This window comes from Hordeum vulgare, chromosome 4H, assembly GCF_904849725.1.
Source record: "Hordeum vulgare subsp. vulgare chromosome 4H, MorexV3_pseudomolecules_assembly, whole genome shotgun sequence".
NCBI classification, from domain to species: Eukaryota; Viridiplantae; Streptophyta; class Magnoliopsida; order Poales; family Poaceae; genus Hordeum; species Hordeum vulgare.
The window spans coordinates 254652556-254671408 of NC_058521.1; the positions used below are offsets into that span (position 1 = coordinate 254652556).

General features: G+C 50.4%; 1 protein-coding gene across 1 annotated transcript in view; it reads left to right on the plus strand.

Annotated features, from left to right (window-relative positions):
• Positions 1 to 3414: 3414 nt before the first annotated feature.
• Positions 3415 to 18853, plus strand: part of LOC123448478 (protein HUA2-LIKE 2-like) — a 38001-nt gene continuing 22562 nt past the window's right edge. Inside the window, 2 exon segments of the mRNA XM_045125394.1 lie at positions 3415 to 3845; positions 17307 to 17383. Of these exon segments, the coding sequence (XP_044981329.1) occupies positions 3720 to 3845; positions 17307 to 17383 (203 nt within the window). The 5' untranslated portion in view covers positions 3415 to 3719.

The window sequence follows — 18853 nt, forward strand, 5'->3', positions numbered from 1 at the left end:
TGACGATGGCGATGATTTCCCCTCTTCGGAGCCCGAAACGGACTCTAGATCTACTCTCCAGATGAAGAACAAGATGTGGCAGTGCCTCCGTATCGCAAAACGCGATGAAACCTTCTCTCTTGTTTTTTTCAGACGAGACGGAAGATATAGAGCTGACTTTGCGGGCTGTGGTGCCACGTGGGGCCCACAAGCCCTCACGGCGCGGCCATAGGGGGTTGCCGCGGCCTGTGGGCTTGTGGCCCACAGGCACGCCCCCTTCGGTGGATCTTTGCGCAGATATTTTTCTTTTATTTCAGAAAAAATCTCCGTAAATTTTCAGGACATTTCGAGAACTTTTATTTCTGCACAAAAATAATACCATGATAATTCTGCTGAAAACTGCGTCAGTCCGGGTTAGTTTTATTCAAATCATGCAAATTAGAGTCCAAAATAAGGGCAAAAGAGTTCGGAAAAGTAGATACAAATCTGTTTAAACTCAAACTTTATAAATTCAAACATAGTCAAATTTTATATTTTCAAAAACTACATAAAATTTGTGATCTAATGCAAAAGGAATCACCTTAATTGGATTTGTAGATTAAAAGTTATTAAGAAAACAAAAACATGCATGTCCTTCGAGGGGATGGTAACTCTGTTTGGAAGAATAAAGAGTACCAATCAAGGGGTTTAACATTGGATGTGGAAGCTGCTTTGCCACCATCAAAACGCCTCCGTCGTGCTTTAGAAGCTATGTGTGCTAATGCTGCGGAAACTATTAGTAGTCTTCCTAAAGAGAGAGGATCAAAGCAGTTGATACTAAATGGGTGTGTGTGTGAAGTTGATACTAAGCAGAGGATAAAACAGTTAAAAGGAAATAAAATATACTCAGAATATAGGAGTATTATATATTAAAATTATTAGAAAAATAAATACAATAAGATGGACATTTTTCCACGGCCAAAATAAGTACTTCAGAAAAAATGTTTTTCAGAAAATCCCTAAATTGGTTTATTTTTCTTTTTGCAAACATTTTTCAAATAACCCTTGGGTTTTATGGTTCAAATATTTCAAATAATTGCCCCTGGCTTGGAGGGTCATGTTCCTCCTCTCTTTTTCTTGCTTGGCAAGATAATATTCCCGGCATTCCGTGAGTGAAGAAAAATAAAATGCAAAGCAAAAATCGAAAGAAATTCAAATGCCACCTTTATTACAATCAAAATGCATAGATGCTTAGCTACAATTGTAAAACATTCCAAATTAGGAAATTTGGGATGTTACATTTGACCTCCCGTACCTTACCCTTTACTTTACATTTGCATGTCTTACTTTCCGCTGTTATACTCTTAGATATGCATGTGTAGGGTGTACTTGACTAGTCATAATTGTTAAAACTGGCTCACAGTTAAAATTGGGAAAAGGCTAAGTTTTTATCTTGTCAAGTAGTCTGATCACCTCCCCTCTAGACATACTTTCGATCCTACACGACGCGGTAGGCCACGGGAAGCAGTTAAAGATCCGTTCCATGACCGGTCTCCAGCGGCGTCGCCCGTTCCTCGCACGCCAACTAACAAAACAAGTTCCCGTCAGATCCCTCGATAGGTGTCCAAGCGTAGCTGGAAGTCATGGATCGGAGGTCACACGAGGGGTTTATCTAGGTTCGGGCCTCTGGAGATTAATACCCTATGTCGTGCTGGTTTTGATGATTCATAATAGAGAGATACCTCGTGCGAGGGGTTACAATGGTGTATGAAATTGCTACCGAGAGTTCTCCCATCCGAGGATAGATGATCAAGAGGGACCTTAGACCTCCCTTTATATACGAAGGAGGGGTCTAGGGTTTACATGCCAGATGCGATCTTGGGCACTGTCGCCCTCTAGTCTTGGGCGCCAAGAAGGTCGTCTGCCCCCTATGGTTGACGAGGTCGGGCTCGTGGGTGTTAGCCACCCCCGTTATAGGACCCCGCCAATCTTCAAAAAAGAGCCAACTCCAACAGATTATACACAGTGGAGATGTAAAATTGCAACTCCAACAGATGATGCAAAATGGAGATGTAAAACCGGCGAGCGGCTGCTGTTAAGTCCATGTACAGTCGCACAATTTGAAACAAAAACATCCCGAATTGAAACTTAAATTTTTCACATGCCCACTATATCAAATCATTATATAAATTCATCAAAACTATAACATCTAATGCAATACAAATACAACAAACTTCTTGCACAATACAACAAACAAATTATGAAATGACCACATTTCGGCAGAGGAGACGACCACAACCCTGTAGAGAAGATGACATGGGCTCGACAATGTAGGCGACTAGCTTCACGCGACGGGAAGAATGATGGATGCGGGCGGCGAGGCGCACCTCCATAGCTTCGACGGTGCTTCGAGGCTAGGAACAAGACCAACCCGTTCACGACCGCACCGTTGAAGCCATTATGATAGGCGGACCTCCGACGAAGCTTCGATTCGAAGCGGCATCCGAAATCGAATCGATAGTTGCGAGGGACAACGTCGCTACTCCGGCGAGGCAGGCGAAGGGAGATAGGCCAACGGAGGCGCGAGGTGGTCGGAGGTGGGCAGCTGGCTGGCGGCGGCGTCGATTTTGGTCGAAATCGGTCCGCGGCGGAGGCGGACACGTGACGGGCGGACGGTTGGAAGCCGAATGAAGCCGTTTTACATCTCTTGTAGGTGAAGATGTATATTTGCATCTTGAGGTGTTGTATTTTGCATCTTCGAAAGTTGGAGATTTTTTTTCTGCATCTTCATCATTCGTTGAAGATGGGTTTTTGGGACTCAAAGATGAAAAACTAGTTATTTTCTGTCTACATCATGTATTAATGGTGCTTTAAATATATGGTGATTAAAAAAACCCCGCCCCTCTGTTTCTCTCTCACGCGCACCGCCACTCTCCCACTTCACCTCTCCCATGCCCACGATCTCCCACTCCCACCTATAGCTGGCCAAACGGGCCGGACTAAACAGGCCGGCCGGCGAGCCCGCCGGCACGGCACGTCATGGACCGGACACGACACGACTTAAACGGACCCGTGCCAGGCACGCAGCCCGCCTCGGGCCGTGCCTGGGCCTGAAGGCTGGACACGTAGGCCGACATGACACGTCCCGTTTATATTTTAAATTTTTTATTTGCATATATATATATATATATATATATATATATATATATATATATATATATATATATATATATATATATATATAGCCTAATAGGCTAAAATCAGTCCACAACTACCTAAAAGAGGCATAAAAACGTGCTTACCGTGGTGACGGACCTGCTCGTTTAGCTCCTGTGCCGTGCCTAGCCGAAAAGCTGCGCACATGACCACACGACCCGGCTAATATCCGTGCCGGCCCGTTTACAGCCGTGCCGCCGGCCCGTTTGGCCTCCTACCCACTCCCACCGTACTTCTCTACTCAACAGCTCAAAACACAAAAGATCTCATAAAACTAGTAGTATGAAAGAGAAGAAGAGAATAATGAATATACTGTAAGTAAAATTCCTCTTCCCCTCGCCGCCGCCTGCCGCCGCCGTTGAAGCTGAAGGGAAGAGGAGGGGGAGGACGACAACCGGGCGCCCTGCTGCCTCCGGCACGAGCTGCGGCCTGCTGCTGCCGGTACACAGCCTCGTGTGCTAACCACCGCCCCGGAGGCGGTTCTTGAGTTTTGGTCGCTGGTTGGGCGGTGGCGGCGCTGCGGCTAGCTGGTTGCTGGGAGAGAGATGGCGCCAGTGAGGAGGAAGCGCGGCGCATCCGCGGCTGCCGCAGCGGCGGCGGCCGCAGCGCAGTGGAAGGCCGGCGACCTGGTGCTCGCCAAGATGAAGGGCTTCCCCGCATGGCCAGCCATGGTGAGTTTGGGCTTTTTTCTCATCTGTAGCCTCCTACACAGTCGCTCGGGTAGCCTGTGGCTTGGGAACTCTGGGGTTAGCTTGCTTAGGGTTTCGTTCCAGGGTGGAAGTCGCACCTTGTGGGGGCTGCCATTTTGGCCAAATCTTAGGTTCTTCGATGGCCTCTTGCCCCGATTTGATTGTTTTAGCTGTTAACCCGTTCTAGTTCTGTGCTTTTTCTTGCCGGCTTGCCGCTTACCAGTGAGATTTGGTATGCACACGGTTTAGGATACGGAAAAATGGATCTTTGAGTCGGAAAAGCTGTTTCTTGTTTCATTTTCCCGAGCTTTTGAGATTAGGTGATATTCCTATGTTTTATCGCTGGCCTAGTTTGGCAGCAAAGTTTATAGAAAACGGTAGTAATTGATAACCAAAGTATTTTCATGGATGGGCAATGAATACTGTAGTTCCTTAAAACCATTGTTTTTTTTTCAGTTTTACATGTGTTTGGCTGGTGTAATTAGCGGCCTTAACTAGTTTCATTTCCTGTTTTCCTCCTTCTTTTTGTAGCTGCTGGTTTCTTTTTGATAATACTTCGCGTTGCTGGTAATTTAGAGTGTAAAGGAACTGGGAACCAGGTAGGATTTGAGGCCCAGTTTGGTAGTGAAGTATTTTCTAAGTATTCTAAAAATGCTGCAGTTTTTTTTTTTCTATTATCATAGTTTTATTCGCAATGAGCTGTTTGGTTGCCACAAAAAACTGTGATTTCAGTATTGCAGTAATGCCGAAACCGTGGTATTTCCTCTGTATATAAAAAAGAACCTCAGACCTCTTTTTCTAAAACTGAGCGAGCGAAGAAAACGACGTTCATATCGTCTTCCTGGCTCTCATGGTCCGCCGCCGCCTGTTGTTCCAATCTTCTCCATGGGCAGTCATGGATAAGCTGAGAGACGACGGAGAGAAAAACGGTGTCCATTGTACCACTGCTTGCGCTCCTCCTTCTCTGCTTCTACGCCCCATACCCCCGTGCAGCTAGTTGCCCCGCTGGCCAACTCACGCCATAGTCGCGCTACTGGCTGCTCCATGAAAACCCCAGTGCACTATTGTCCAAGCTCAGATGTTCCCTGCACACTCCTAGTTGTGTGCTGTTGCAGGTCAAAGCAGTGACGTATGTGTGTTGTGCTGCCACTACAGCCACCGCCATGCCGCTACCGTGCTGGCCGCTGCTCATCCTGCACGCACTGCTTGGGACTGCGGCCAACATGAATAACGGCACGACGTGCCCCATGCGCTCCACCGTGACGCGCTCGCTGGAACCCATGTGTATCGCCGTTGGCCAAGTACTTGCAAACGATCAAGCACAAACTAGGAATACATGTGTTTGAAATGCGTGTTTGCAACTTCTATCTAACGACTAGCTAGCTAACGTACGTTGATACATACACACACTCACCAAACATGTCACAATATTCTAGATACTTCAAAATACCCTGTTCTGCCAAAACCATGGTATCTTGTGCATACATGCTAAAATAGTGTAGTTTTGTAATACTATGTTTTTTGCAATACTTCGTTACCAACCATAGCCTGAGTGACATGTCTTAACTCCGTTTGGACTTTGGATATATATACATCCCTGGGTCTGCTGTTCAAAGTTTGTTAGATACATAATGTCCTCTTTATTCATTGTGATTTGTTAAGTTTATTAGATGCATCGGTTCCAATTTCATTATTAGTGTTTTGGGCTTTTTGCTGTTAGGGCTTACTCCCTCTCTAACTTAATATAAGCCGTTTTTTGACACTGTCTTGGACTCTAAAAACATCTTACAGAAAGTTAAAGGGAGTACTTGTTTACACTGGTGCGAGGTCCTCTGTGATTTGTGAGCAAATTATGATTTCACTTTGGCATGATAAATGCAAATTTTAATTGCTTGCTTAGCATTAATGGATATTCAAGACAGGGCTAAATAACTTAACTATGACCCGACCTTATGTTGGCCCTGGGACCACCTTGTTTACACTGGTGCAAGGTTCCCTGTGATTTGTGAACAAATTACGGGTTCATTTTGGCATGTTAAATGCGAACTTTTAATTGCTTGTTTAGCATTAATGGATCTTCGGAGACAGGGAGAAATACTTAAACTATGACCCAACCTTATGTTGGCCCTTGAATTTTTTTGCTCATTGCATTAATCCCTACTTATTTACCTTTGTCCAGGAATATTGGTTTTGGTTATCTTCAATATTTTTTTTTTGGGACATAATCTTGTCCAAAGTTCTTGTTCAGTTAATGAATTCACTGAGCTGTAATAAGTGCGTGATGCATATGTTATTTTTGTTAAATGGTTTGTCTTATAGCTATAAAAAATCAAATTGTATATGGGTGTTTTATGTTGGCAATTCACTTCATAAACCTTCCGCATTTGATTATCATCATTGGCTAATGTTTACATGACTAAACAAATTTCCTTCTCAATGTTGTTTTCAATGGTTACATTGCTGCACAAGTATTCTCAAAAGTTAAAATTTCTAATGGTAGTACCACACTCAGTATGATGCATACTTGGTGAAGCTATTCGTTTGCTGAGATGCTTGCCCAATTTGGCACCCTATATGTCCGCGGACGCGTCCAGATGCGTTCGAGGATAGTGACTGTCGGAATTGGGGCTTCGAGGACCCAAGAGGTTCGCACTCTGTGGTGCGCAGGTTCTCCCGCCCTACTCCACTCCGCGACCTCACGGTGACATTCCGGTGTACTCCAGCTAAGGAAGGACAATAGTGGACACGGCGGTTTACCTAGGTTCGGGCCACCTCGCAGTGTAAAACCCTACTTGTGCTTGTCTCGATTACTTGAACGTGTGAGAGAGTACAAGTTGGGTTCTTGCTAGCGCTTTGGTTCCATCCCCTCTACGGTGGCAACCGGTCCTCTCTTATACTGGCCCCGATCTTCTTCGCTTGAAAACAGGGCGGGAAGGGTTGCCACAACGACCAGTTTGAAGGGGGACATGACTGCAGCCTACCCTGGCAAAAGTGGTCTTCGTCTGCAAAAGCTTCCTGTCATGACGCGTTGGTGGGCTCGGTGATGACCCCCCCTTTGGCGATCCTCCCGTCTTGGTCTTCTTGCACCGAATGGGAAACTTTTAGGGATTGCTTTGGGAACTAGCGGTGGCCCTGCTCCCTTAGCACAAAAGAGGAAAGCCTCCTCATCCGTGCCTGCTGGCACGCCTCTTGGCGCCGCTTGGCGCGGCGCGCGTCACCCACGCCACGACGCAGGACCGTGCGACCCTGCCGAGCCACCCTTGATTAGTCCGTCCCGAGAGGGTCTCGAGGACCTCCTCGGAAGGCGCCCTCGCGAGGGGGCTTCGCGTGATTCCTGGTGACGCTTGCTGGCACGCGCCTCGCGAGGGCCGCGCTCGCGAAGTCCAAAGATGGACCATGCTGGGCCCATGGCATGTGCCCCGTCTGGTCCACAGGCACACTTCCGCCAGCTGGAGGGCGACATGGTGCGTGCCCTAATCGCCTGCGGGTCAGACGCGTCGCGTGGCGCACGACGGGGCGTGGGGCACCCTACTTCCCACAACGCCTCGGCAATCGCCTGAGCCGACATAAAGCCTGCGTGCGGCGTGGGGCATCATTGCTCTTCCTTGCCTCGCATTCATCTCGCTGCACCCCCTTCTTTGCACGCGTCTCATCCCGATCCAATCTCAGGTGAGGCAGCTTCTCTGCCCCATTCGCGACCACCTCGCGCTGATGGCGCCGGTCGGCAAGAAGGCGAAGACCGCGACACTGGCCGCAAACCCTCCCGCTGTCGGGCCAGCTCTCCAGCATTCCTCCATCGCTAAGGATGAAGACTTGGGTCCGGTGCTCCTGATGGTCGCCGGCGCCCAGAACGAGTGCCGGGCGACGGGGATCTGGCCTGGCTCGATGGCACGTAGCGGCCTGGGGGAGTCCGCCTGCCTCTTCTTCCTCCACAGCGTTTACGTCGGGTTGGTCCTGCGTTTTCTCAATTCTTCTACGCCATCCTCTCCCATTACAGAATCCAGGCCCTGCATCTTTAGTCTAACTCCATCCTCCTCCTGGCCATCTTCGCCTTCTACTATGAGGCTTTTGTGGGAGTGAGGCCCTCGGTGGCGCTCTTCCGCCAGTTCTTCAGCCTGCGGTTCACCGCCCAGGACCAACGTTTCGCGCGTGTCTCCTTGATCGACGTCAAGGGCGAGACCATCCACTTGAAGGCCGGGAAAAAGGTTATAAGGGCTATCGGCACCTCCGGGTCTTCATGGACGCGCGCCAAGTCAACCCCCTCTTTATGGCCTCGACGACCCGGCCGGAGCTGTCCCAGGTGGAGCCACAAGAAGCTGACCGATCCGAGGGCGGCGCCTGTACTGGAGAGGATCGCCACCCACGGGGACGCCCAACTGACGGGGACGATGATCGTCAAGGAATTCCTGGGGCATTGCGTCGCACTGCTCCAGGCGCGTTCGCGGCCCGTGTGGGAGTACATCGGTGAAGGGGACGTGATGAGGCTACACGCCGCCGGCCTGACGTCCGACGAGCTGAAAGGGGCCTTGACGGCCCTGCTCAACCTTGACCTAGAGGATCCTCCTGAGGCTGTGTCTCCGCTGTACTACTATGATGACAAGGCCGAGGTGGTCGCTAGTATGCCCACCTTCAATGAGTGGGGACTCGTGCCAAGCGGCCTTGTCGGATCGCACAACGGCTCCATCGTGGTGACGCCCTCTAGCAGTCCCCAGGGCCAACTATATCGAGCTTTCATCCAAGCTTGTAGGGGAGCTCGAGGGCGCGACCCGAAAGGTGGACGGCATCTTGAAGGACGAATGCCCAATCCTCTTCTCCGTGGCGGCGACCCTCATCTTCAGCCACCTCCTTTGCGAGCCTAACTTCAACTTTGACGAGGTGATATGTCATATCCCCGAAGTGTCTCGTGACGTCCTAGCGTAAGCCGTGGAAAGCAACGTAGGCGCGTTGCTTGGGAACTTCTCCTGTAGTGGCGACGAGGAACCTGGCGAGGCCGCGGTGTGCGACGGCAATGGTGTGACTGTTAAGGAGTATTAGTATTGGTCTAGGAGTCCTATTAGTCTATGTTTATTTTCCTTGCACCTCGAGTTTTGTGTAATATATATATATGCCCCTTGGGCCTTCAATAAAGATAAGTTGCTTTCCTAACATGGTATGAGAGCCTAGGTTTAGGCCCCCTCTGGCGCCGCAACTCGCTTCATGATCGATTTTTTTTTCGGTCATCTATCTTCGATCGACCTCTTCTGGATCGATCTCATGCTCTTGCTGTCATTGCCCACTATGGCGGTTGGGCCATCTACAACGTTCGCGCGCGTGATCCAGAAGGCCGGCGCAGACGCAGTCCTGCGTGCTCGCGCGTACTCCAAATCAGTCCAGCTGCAGCTTGGTGGGTGGCCTCCTCGCCGCGCTGATTGTTATCATTCCCCTTGGGCGGTGGCGGCAACGGTGGAAGGGCATTCTTGTCCCGAGGGTGCGCCTCGCGAGGCTGCTCGCACCAGGCGTCCTCGCAAGGGTGATCGCGCTATTCATCCTCGCGAGGCCGCTCGCGTCAGGCGTGGCGAGGGTTGCCATTGCGGCTGTCCCACCTGCCACCACCGCGGTCAGTGCCGTGGTCCTTGCGGTCGGTGCACCGACCGACGCACTCGTCGCGGAGAGACCTGAGCTCTTGGTAGTCTTCGGTGTTGTGGGTGCGCACATTGTGATAGGCGCAGAGCGGATGAGTGTTCTCGGGCACATCAAGGTTGTGTCCGCGCTTCTGCTCAGGCTCCGCTGCGAGCACCGCATGGCCCTTGCGCTTGACCTCCTTGCCCTTCGCCTTGTCATCATCGGGCGCGACATCTGGGTTGTGGTGGATGAACATGCGTCCTTCTTCGACCTTGGCGCACTTGTCGGCGATGTTGAACAACTCCAGGGCCGTGCTCAAGCTGTCGTTGATGGCAAGCTTCTCGCACATGCGGATATCTGTAACGCCGTTGGATAACGCCATGATGATGGCTTCGTCCGAAGCCGCGGGATCTTTTTGCGCACATGGCTGAAGCTTTGGATGTAGTTGCGTAGGGTCTTCCCCGGGCGCTGCTTCACGCGCCGCAGGTCGTTGACGGAAAGGGGGCACCATCCTTGAGGGCCATGGGAACCAGTTCGCCATGACCTTGTCGTCACCGCCCGCCGCCTCAATGCTTAGCGTGTAGAGTTGGAGGAACTCCGTGGGGTCTGGGACGCCATCAAAGCACGGGGGCAGCTCAGGCTTGAACTTGACGCGCCAAACCACTCGGCGCAGTCGCGAGTGAATGCCCTGTAGCCCATTCTGCTCGAGGGACGCCGCGCGAGGGCGACTCGTTTTTGGTGCCCGGCCGCTGCGACATCCTGTACGATCTGATCTTGGCACTGGCGCTGTTGCTCGAGGATCACACGCGCATTAGGCGGTGTGCGGTAGACGACCCGACAGCTGGCCTCATCCTGAGCCCGTGGAGGGGCTCCATTGTGCCGGTTGATTTGGCGCGCGTCTCGCTGGGGCTCGACTTGGTCATCGCGTAGGGGAGGCGGCGGAGGGGCTCTGTGCGCCACGTCCCCAGCGTGGGACGGAGGAGGAAGTGAGTGGGAAGGTGTCGGGGCTTCTTCAACGGTCGTGACGAGCTCGGTGATGCGGCCCATCCAGGCGTCGTAGCCGGCGTTCGCCGGGCGGCAGCGAAGCTCGCGCGCCATGAGTAGTGCGGCTTGTGCGTTCACATGCTCAAGGCGGGCGTGGGAGGAGGAAGCCGTGGCTGTCGGCCGTCCTGCTGCGTGGATGGGTGGAAGGAGGAGTCCTGCTGCTCGTGGCCGACTGGGTCGGTGGCGGTGCCAGCCGCTTTGCCGACGGAGTGGCGGCGACCAACGTTGTTGTGGACAGCCGATGCGGTCTAGGCGACCCGAGCTGCCCGGCGCTCGGCACGCACACGACGGGCATCAGCCATCGGATTGGCGGAGCTAGAGTCGAGAGGGAGCTGGAGAACCGCTGCGCATCCCTACCTGGCGTGCCAAATGTCGGAATCGGGGCTCCGGAGACCCAAAAGATTCGAACTCTGGGGTGCGCAGGTTCTTCCGCCCTACGCCACTCCGCGACCTCACGGCGACGCTCCGGTGTACTCGAGCTAAGGAAGGTGAACAATGGACACGACGGTTTACCCAAGTTCAGGCCACCTCGTGGTGTAAAACCCTACTCCTGCTTGTCTTGATTGCTTGAGCGTGAGAGAGAGTACAAGATGGGTTCTTTGCTAGCGCTTCGATTCTATCCCCTCTACGGTGGCAGCTGATGTCCCACAAGCGTATGGGATCGCAACAGTTTTCGAGGGTAGAGTATTCAACCCAAATTTGTTGGTTCGCACGACGGGAAACGAAAAAATATTCTCAAGTATTAGCAGCTGAATGTGTCATATTCAACCACACCTGAAAGATTAGTGTCTGCAAGCAAAGTATCAGTAGCAAGGTATTATGATAGCAACGGTGCCAGAAACGATATGTTGACGACAGATAATTCCTAACTGTTGTATCAAAGGCGCCAGTAAAAAGCACGTTGACGGGGGATTATTCTTGAGAAGAATGCTTCCCCGGCTACGGCTCCAGAAAAGTCTTGCAACAAGTAACAGAGAAGTAGCAAGGAATAACAGTAGCAGCAGCAAAGTGACAGCAGTAGCAACAGAGTGGTCCAATCCTTTTTGTAGCAAGGGACAAGCCTAGGCAAAGTAACGCAGCGAGAACCAGTAGTAAAAGACTCGTAGGCTGTGGATCGGTGATGGATGAGTATGACGGATGTGATTCATCATGTAACAGCTATAACACGGAGAGATATGTAACTAGCTCCCGTTCGTCAATCTAATGTAGGCATGTATTCCGTATGTAGTCATACATGCTTAGGGAAAAAACTTGCATGACATCTATTGTCCATCCCTCCCGTGGTAGCGGGGTCCTAATGGAAACTACGGGATATTAAGGTTCTCCTTTTAATAAAGAACCGGACCAAGGCATTAACACGCGGTGAATACATGAACTCCTCATACTATGATCATCTTCGGGAGTGGTTCCGGCTATTGTCACTCCGGGGTTGCCGGGTCATAACACATAGTAGGTGACTACAACTTGCAAGATATGTTCTAAAACACACATATATTGGCGACAACATAATAGGTTCAGATCTGGAATCGTGGCACTCGGATCCTAGTTATTAGTCTACTAGTATTAGTCTAGGAGTCTTTATTAGTCTATGTTTACTTTCCTTGCACCTCAAGTCTTGTGTAATATATATATGCCCCTTGGGCCTTCAATAAACATAAGTTGCTTTCCTAACATGGTATTAGAGCCTTAGGTTATTTTTTTCTGCACGCGCAACTCGTGCTCCGATCCTTCTCCACCAACCGCTGTTCGTCTCGCTGCTCCTACCGATCTTGCTGCCTCTGCTCGATCTCCCGCTCCAGCCAACAGCTCGCCAGGGCGCCTCGCTCCGCCTCTGCTTGATCTGCCGCTCCAGCCAGCCGCGCTCGCCAGGGCGCCTCGCTCGTTCTCCCGCATCGGCTCCTACCGCTCCAGCCAGCCGCGCTCGCCAGGGCGCCTCGCTCGGTCTCCCGCAGCACCTCCTCCCGTCCAGCCGCTCGTCAGCTCGCTCCTCCAGGGGTCCAGCTCCCGCCGTCGATTCACTCGCCAGATCGAGGATTCCCGTCTCACGAGGTCTCGACCAGCTTCAGGCCGCCAGGAGCCGCTACCGCCCGCCCGCTCTCATCACGCCGCCAGGAGGCTCTACCACCCGCCCCACTCGTGCGCGTCCTCTCCCCCTTCGCGGCTTGCCCCACCGGCAGCGACGCGGACCTGCTGTCTCCTTGCTCTCCCAGATCGAGGCGGCTCCCCCATCGCCAGATCGAGTCCTGCTGTCTGACGCGGGTCGTTGACTAAAAAAAAGAGTAAAAAAAAATGTCTTCATCATCCGTATCGGGCTACATTGCTGTTCCTCGTTGTTCGGTGATCTTTGATGGCACTAACTACACCGAGTTCACTGGCTTCATGCGCATTCACATGCGTGGCCTTCGCCTATGGGGTTCTCTTTCTGGCGAGGTCTGCTGTACGTCATGTCCGGTTCCGACCCCACCGGCTCTTGCTGCGGATGCTCCTCAGGCTGCAAAGGATGCGGCTAAGCTTGCTGATGACGTCGCTGTGCATGCTTATGATGTGAAGGTCGTGGCTTATGAGGAGGCTCTTAAGGTGTATCGTGCTGCTCTGACTGTTTACACCCAGTGGCTGGATGACGATGCTCGTGCTGCAGCCGTTCTCATTGCTAGTGTTCTGCCTCAGTTTGCTTCTGAGTTTCTGGGCCTTCCGACTGCATCTGAGATGTGGACCCGCCTTCGTCAGCGCTATAAGCCCTCTGGTGACGCCTTATACCTATCTGTGATTCGTCAGGAGCATGATCTTCCGCAGGGTGACTCTACTGTTGATGACTTCTACGCACAGAGTTCTGCTATCTGGCGCCAGCTAGATTCTTTTCGCACTGCTGGTTGTCGTACTTGCCCTGTTGCCAGGCTGTCCAGGCCAACTTGGAGTTTCATCGCGTCTATGAGTTCCTTTCTCGGCTCCGTAAGGAGTTTGAGCCCCGGCGTGCTCAGTTGTTTGCTCGTGGCCGCATTTCGCTCATGGAGGCGCTTTCTGAGATTCGTGCTGAGGAGACTCGCTTACGTGGTGCTGGTTTGCTGGAGGTTCCCTCGGTGCTCGCTGCGCGGGCTACTTCTACGCCACCTGCTGCACCGACCACTTCTCGCTCGAGTGCTCCGCCGCCGTTGCCCACTCCCTCTGGAGGCTCAGGTCGCCCCCGTCCACATTGTGACTACTGCAACAATGATAGTCATATTGAGTCCCACTACTACACGAAGAAGAACCACTTGCGTCAGGCGCAATCATCATCTACAGAGACTTCGTCATCTATCTCGACTGCTTCAGCCATCGCTTTGACTGAGCAGGATATTCTGAGACTTAAGCGACTGCTCGCTGCTTCAGGTTTTTCCTTGACGGGTACTGCTGGTATTGTGACTCAGGCTTCCCGCACTGAGCAACCACCTTCTACACAGTCAGGACCGTCTCACGCACACTCTGGTTGGAATTGGCCTTCGCCGCCATGATACATTTTTTTTTCTCTTCCGCTGCCATCATCTCTAATCTAGTGTGTGTTTTCTAGTTTTCCTTGTTTTCCGCTGCGTCCACCAAATCCGTTAATATTTTGTGTTTTCTCATGCCATGCGAGTCCACCGTAGCTTTGTCCGTCAGCCTTTTCTTTGGTCCTGATCCTTTCTATGCAACTTTTGTGGCCTTTTTGCCCTTGTTGTTTTCTATAGGATTTTCTGGACTTCTTTTGCATTGTCGATCTACGTCCATCGTGCCTTATCCGCCGAGCTTCTTTTGCCGACGGTTGTCGTGGACTATGATTCTCTGCGCAATGCTTTATTCTCTTAATGTGCCATCTTCTTTTGACAACCCATCTTCTCTTGATACTTATGTTGTATCTTCATGTGATGCGGTGTCTACCTCTGATGTGCCATCTCTTCATTCTCTCCTTCGGCGACTCGACAAGTTTTGAAGACTCTTCATGCTCCGACGACACTCTCAAGATGCGGATTTGGATTATCATTGTTTTTAGTATTACACTTCTTCAAATGCAATGCTATTGCACACGCTTTGCATTTGAGGGGGGGGGGGTTTAGAAAGTATTAGTATTAGTCTAGGAGTCCTTATTAGTCTACTAGTATTAGTCTAGGAGTCCTTATTAGTCTATGTTTACTTTCCTTGTACCTCAAGTCTTGTGTAATATATATATGCCCCTTGGGCCTTCAATAAACATAAGTTGGTTTCCTAACACTAGTGACAAGTATTAAGCATAGCCAAGTAGTAGCAACATCAATCTAAAACATAGTGGATACTAGGGATCAATCCTTGTCAAGAACTAATTTGATTACATGATAGATCTCATCCAAATCATCACCGTCCAGCAAGTCTACGATGACATTACTCACGAACGATGAAGATCGTCATTAAATTGTCGATGGTGAAAGGTTGATGATGACGATGGCGATGATTTCCCCTCTTCGGAGCCCGAAACGGACTCTAGATCTACTCTCCAGATGAAGAACAAGATGTGGCGGTGCCTCCGTATCGCAAAACGCGATGAAACCTTCTCTCTTGTTTTTTTCAGACGAGACGGAAGATATAGAGCTGACTTTGCGGGCTGTGGTGCCACGTGGGGCCCACAAGCCCTCACGGCGCGGCCATAGGGGGTTGCCGCGGCCTGTGGGCTTGTGGCCCACAGGCACGCCCCCTTCGGTGGATCTTTGCGCAGATATTTTTCTTTTATTTCAGAAAAAATCTCCGTAAATTTTCAGGACATTTCGAGAACTTTTATTTCTGCACAAAAATAATACCATGATAATTCTGCTGAAAACTGCGTCAGTCCGGGTTAGTTTTATTCAAATCATGCAAATTAGAGTCCAAAATAAGGGCAAAAGAGTTCGGAAAAGTAGATACGACGGAGACGTATCAACAACTTGTCCTCTCTTATATTGGCCCCGATCCTCTTCCCTCGAAAACAAGGCGGGAAGGGTTGCCACAGTGACCAGTTTGAAGGGGGACAAGACTACAGCCTACCCTGACAGAAGTGGTGTTCGCTTGCAAAAGCTTCTCATGCAACATGGTCAACATTTACATAGATGCAATTTGAACATAGCAATAGCAAACATATACATGGGGATAACAAGTTTCATCATCACATAGGTACAAACGGACACAAAATGTTCGTCACCTAAATACAATAAGCCATAGATAAACTAGACAGATAGATACTTGCGGGGGAGGAGGCCGCCAGAATTTACCACTTCCTTGCCGGCAGCTTCCCTTTTGGGGCCTCCGAAGTGATGGCTAGTCATCGGCATAGGCGTCGACGACCGGATTGGTGGCGGCGACGGCGGCGGCGTCGTCGTCGTCGTCATTGGTGGTTCCGCTGTCGGAGGAGCGGATCCTGGCCAGATGCCGGGCGACACGAGCTTAACCATCGCGAGCCGGGCGGCTTTCTTCGTGGCGGCCGCTTTCTGCCTTGCGAGGCGTTCGAACTCCACAATCCTGATACAGAGTGCTGTCGCATTTTTGCGGCGCCAGTCTTTGCCGAGGTGAAGGACCGGCGGATGACGCTGCAGAGGATCTCGTCATCGTCGGTGGCGGGCTAAAATGGCTCCGACGCGGATATATAGGACACACAGCCAAACCGGTTGGAGGTGGCCTGTGCCGTCATGTGCCTTGCGTGGCGATAGGCACACGCTCAGACTTGGGCAACCGCGGGCTCGGTGATGCGGGGATAAGCACCCAACTCCATCTGTGAGGAGCATGGATTGGAGGTGTCGGACACCACCGGTTGCCCAACTACTTGATCGCGGGAAGGTGTGAACCGCGACACGCGATGGCGGGCCGACGCGGAGCCGCATCCGCCTCTCCAGGCCATCGGGGAGGCCGCGGAGCTCGAGCTCCTGCTGCTGTCCACTCGTGACCGACAGAGGGCAATGCGGAGCGCAAGCTCCACGTTGTCCAAAGCAGACGAGCTGGAATCCTTCTTGACGAGCGCCGTCTAGTCGATTCGGACGGGTTTGTTGCTGGAGTCGGCCATGGTGAAGGGGATGGGGAGGGGAGGGGAGGCAACGGGCAGTGGAGACGGAGCGGTCAAGAAGAGCGAGGACTTTGACTAGGGTTTGGTCTGGGTGGGGTATTGGTGGGGACAGGGTGGGGTATTGGTGGGGACAGGGTGAGGAACGGGTGGCCATTGTAGGCCGGATCCGATGTGGTGGACGCGTGTGGGCGTGTCCGGTACGGCACATATTCGCCCCACATGTTCGCTCTAGATATGAGATTGGTTTGTGGAGTGCCGGTAATTGGTTTGTGGAGTGCCGGTAAGCCCGAATGTTTGGGCTGACTATGTGAGGTCCGGTTGGGTGGCAATTTGCTGTCCGGGCAGTGACTGGGCAGGCTGCCTGGACATTTGGAGACGATATGAGGGCCCCGGCTGTAGATGCTGTTACTAACTCTTCTTTATTCTATATGTTCGTTAGAACACAAAACTGTTACATAGACATCCTGCACCAAAGATAAGGAAAGCCCTAGGCGCTAATTGTGTGTCTTGCCATTGTGTAGCGCTTATCTCGCCTAAGCGAACGCCCAGCATGATTAAGCGTAGGCATTTTGTTGCCACTTAGCGCCTTTTTTCACTGTCCTGCATACTTCCTCGATCACTGTGTGGCTGTATTTACCAAGGAGGTATGAAGTTAACTGCAGAATGTGCTAATTTGCTCCTTTGCTGATGTTAGACTGTTTCTGGGAGGGAGAAAATTTCATATAAATTATTTTTTCTGTGTTCCAGTTTATTTTATTTGAATTTGCTGTTTGCATGCTTTGCAGATAAGTGAACCAGAGCAGTGGGGTCTACCTTCTGTTAAAAATAAGCGTCTGGTCTACTTCTATGGAACTAAACAGATGTAAGTTTTATTTTGAACGAAACTGTTCATTTTTGTATGGAATTCAGAAGCTGCTTGTATCTACCTAACACCATCTGTTTAATCTGCGTTGAAGTTTTTCTTTGGCTCATCTGCTTTGTCTTTATGATTGGACAATTGGTTATATATGAACTACTTGTTATGGTAAAAAAATGCTGTATGCCTTTCTAAGTATGTGTTCTTGGGTTATTATGTCAGTGCCTACTTACTATTTGCGCACCGCTTTACTTCTCTGAGTGAATAAAGTTGTTTATCCAGCTATAAGTTGCAGATCAGTAGATACTCTCAGGATGGTTAGCATGGATTAACACCTGGCTGTCAAAACCTGTTATTCTTTCTGTAATTTGCACGTGAGCTATGCAATGTTCTTACGTAACTACTCCCTCCGTCCCAAAATAAGTGTCGCAGATTTAGTAATAAATTAGTATAGATTTTGTACTAGATCAACGACATTTAGACAGAGGAAGTATATATTTGTTGAACTAAGAAATAGGACAAGACTTAAGGTTGTTAACTCTGGACAATCCATTTAACTGGAAAAATTATATGCCATGGGTAAGAGAAATCAAACTACACATTCAGGCCAATCTCTTGAAAAAGTTGGAGTTATAATGCGCATTGAGAAAAACACAGTTAGTTTCTGGCAGTTCTCTCTGTTAGGACCTGTTCGGTAGCTCTCTGCTCCCAACTCCTCTCAGCGAGCGGGCAGAGCAGCGCCAAACTCTGTAGCTCCGCAGAGTCCCAAGCACGGAGCGGAGCTGGCTGCGTTTCAATTTTCTGGAGCAACTAAAACCGAGCTCCGCAGATCCTGGAAATGATGGAGTTCGTCAAAATTACAGCAACCTGCCACCGATAAGTGAAATACATACCGGTTGGTGCGATTTGTCTCTCCCGCTTGTATGTTTCTGCTCCATAATTTTTCTTGGGCCAGCTTTTTTACACGAAAAGCCGAATTACCGATGGGAGTCAAGAGTTTTGCCGCCGAACAGGTTTCATTGATCGGGAAAGCTCTGCCGGAGCGCGAGTTAGCGAGCGGAGCGCGGATTTAAAGATTTGGGGGAGCTAGGCTATTGCCGAGCAGGCTCTTAGTTTGGTATCTGAGAAAGTCTAACTTCCAACCTGTTCAGTTGAAGTTGTCATATGGAGTTCTCAACAACTAATAATACAGTGGTGTACAAGCCAAGGGAAGAACCCGCTCCTCGACCTCTAGGAGTAGAATAATTCCTTATTTGTCCCTTTCTTAAAATGTGCTTCCCTGTTTGGCCTAAAAAAGTATTTCTTCCCTATTTGACACCATGGAAAAATTATATGCCATGGGTAAGAGAAATCAAACTACACATTTAGGACAATCTCTTGAAACATTGGAGTTATATTGAGCATTGAAGGTTTGGGTTTGGTGTCTGAGAAAGTTGCACTAACAACATGTTCAGTTGAAGTTATCCTATGGAGTTT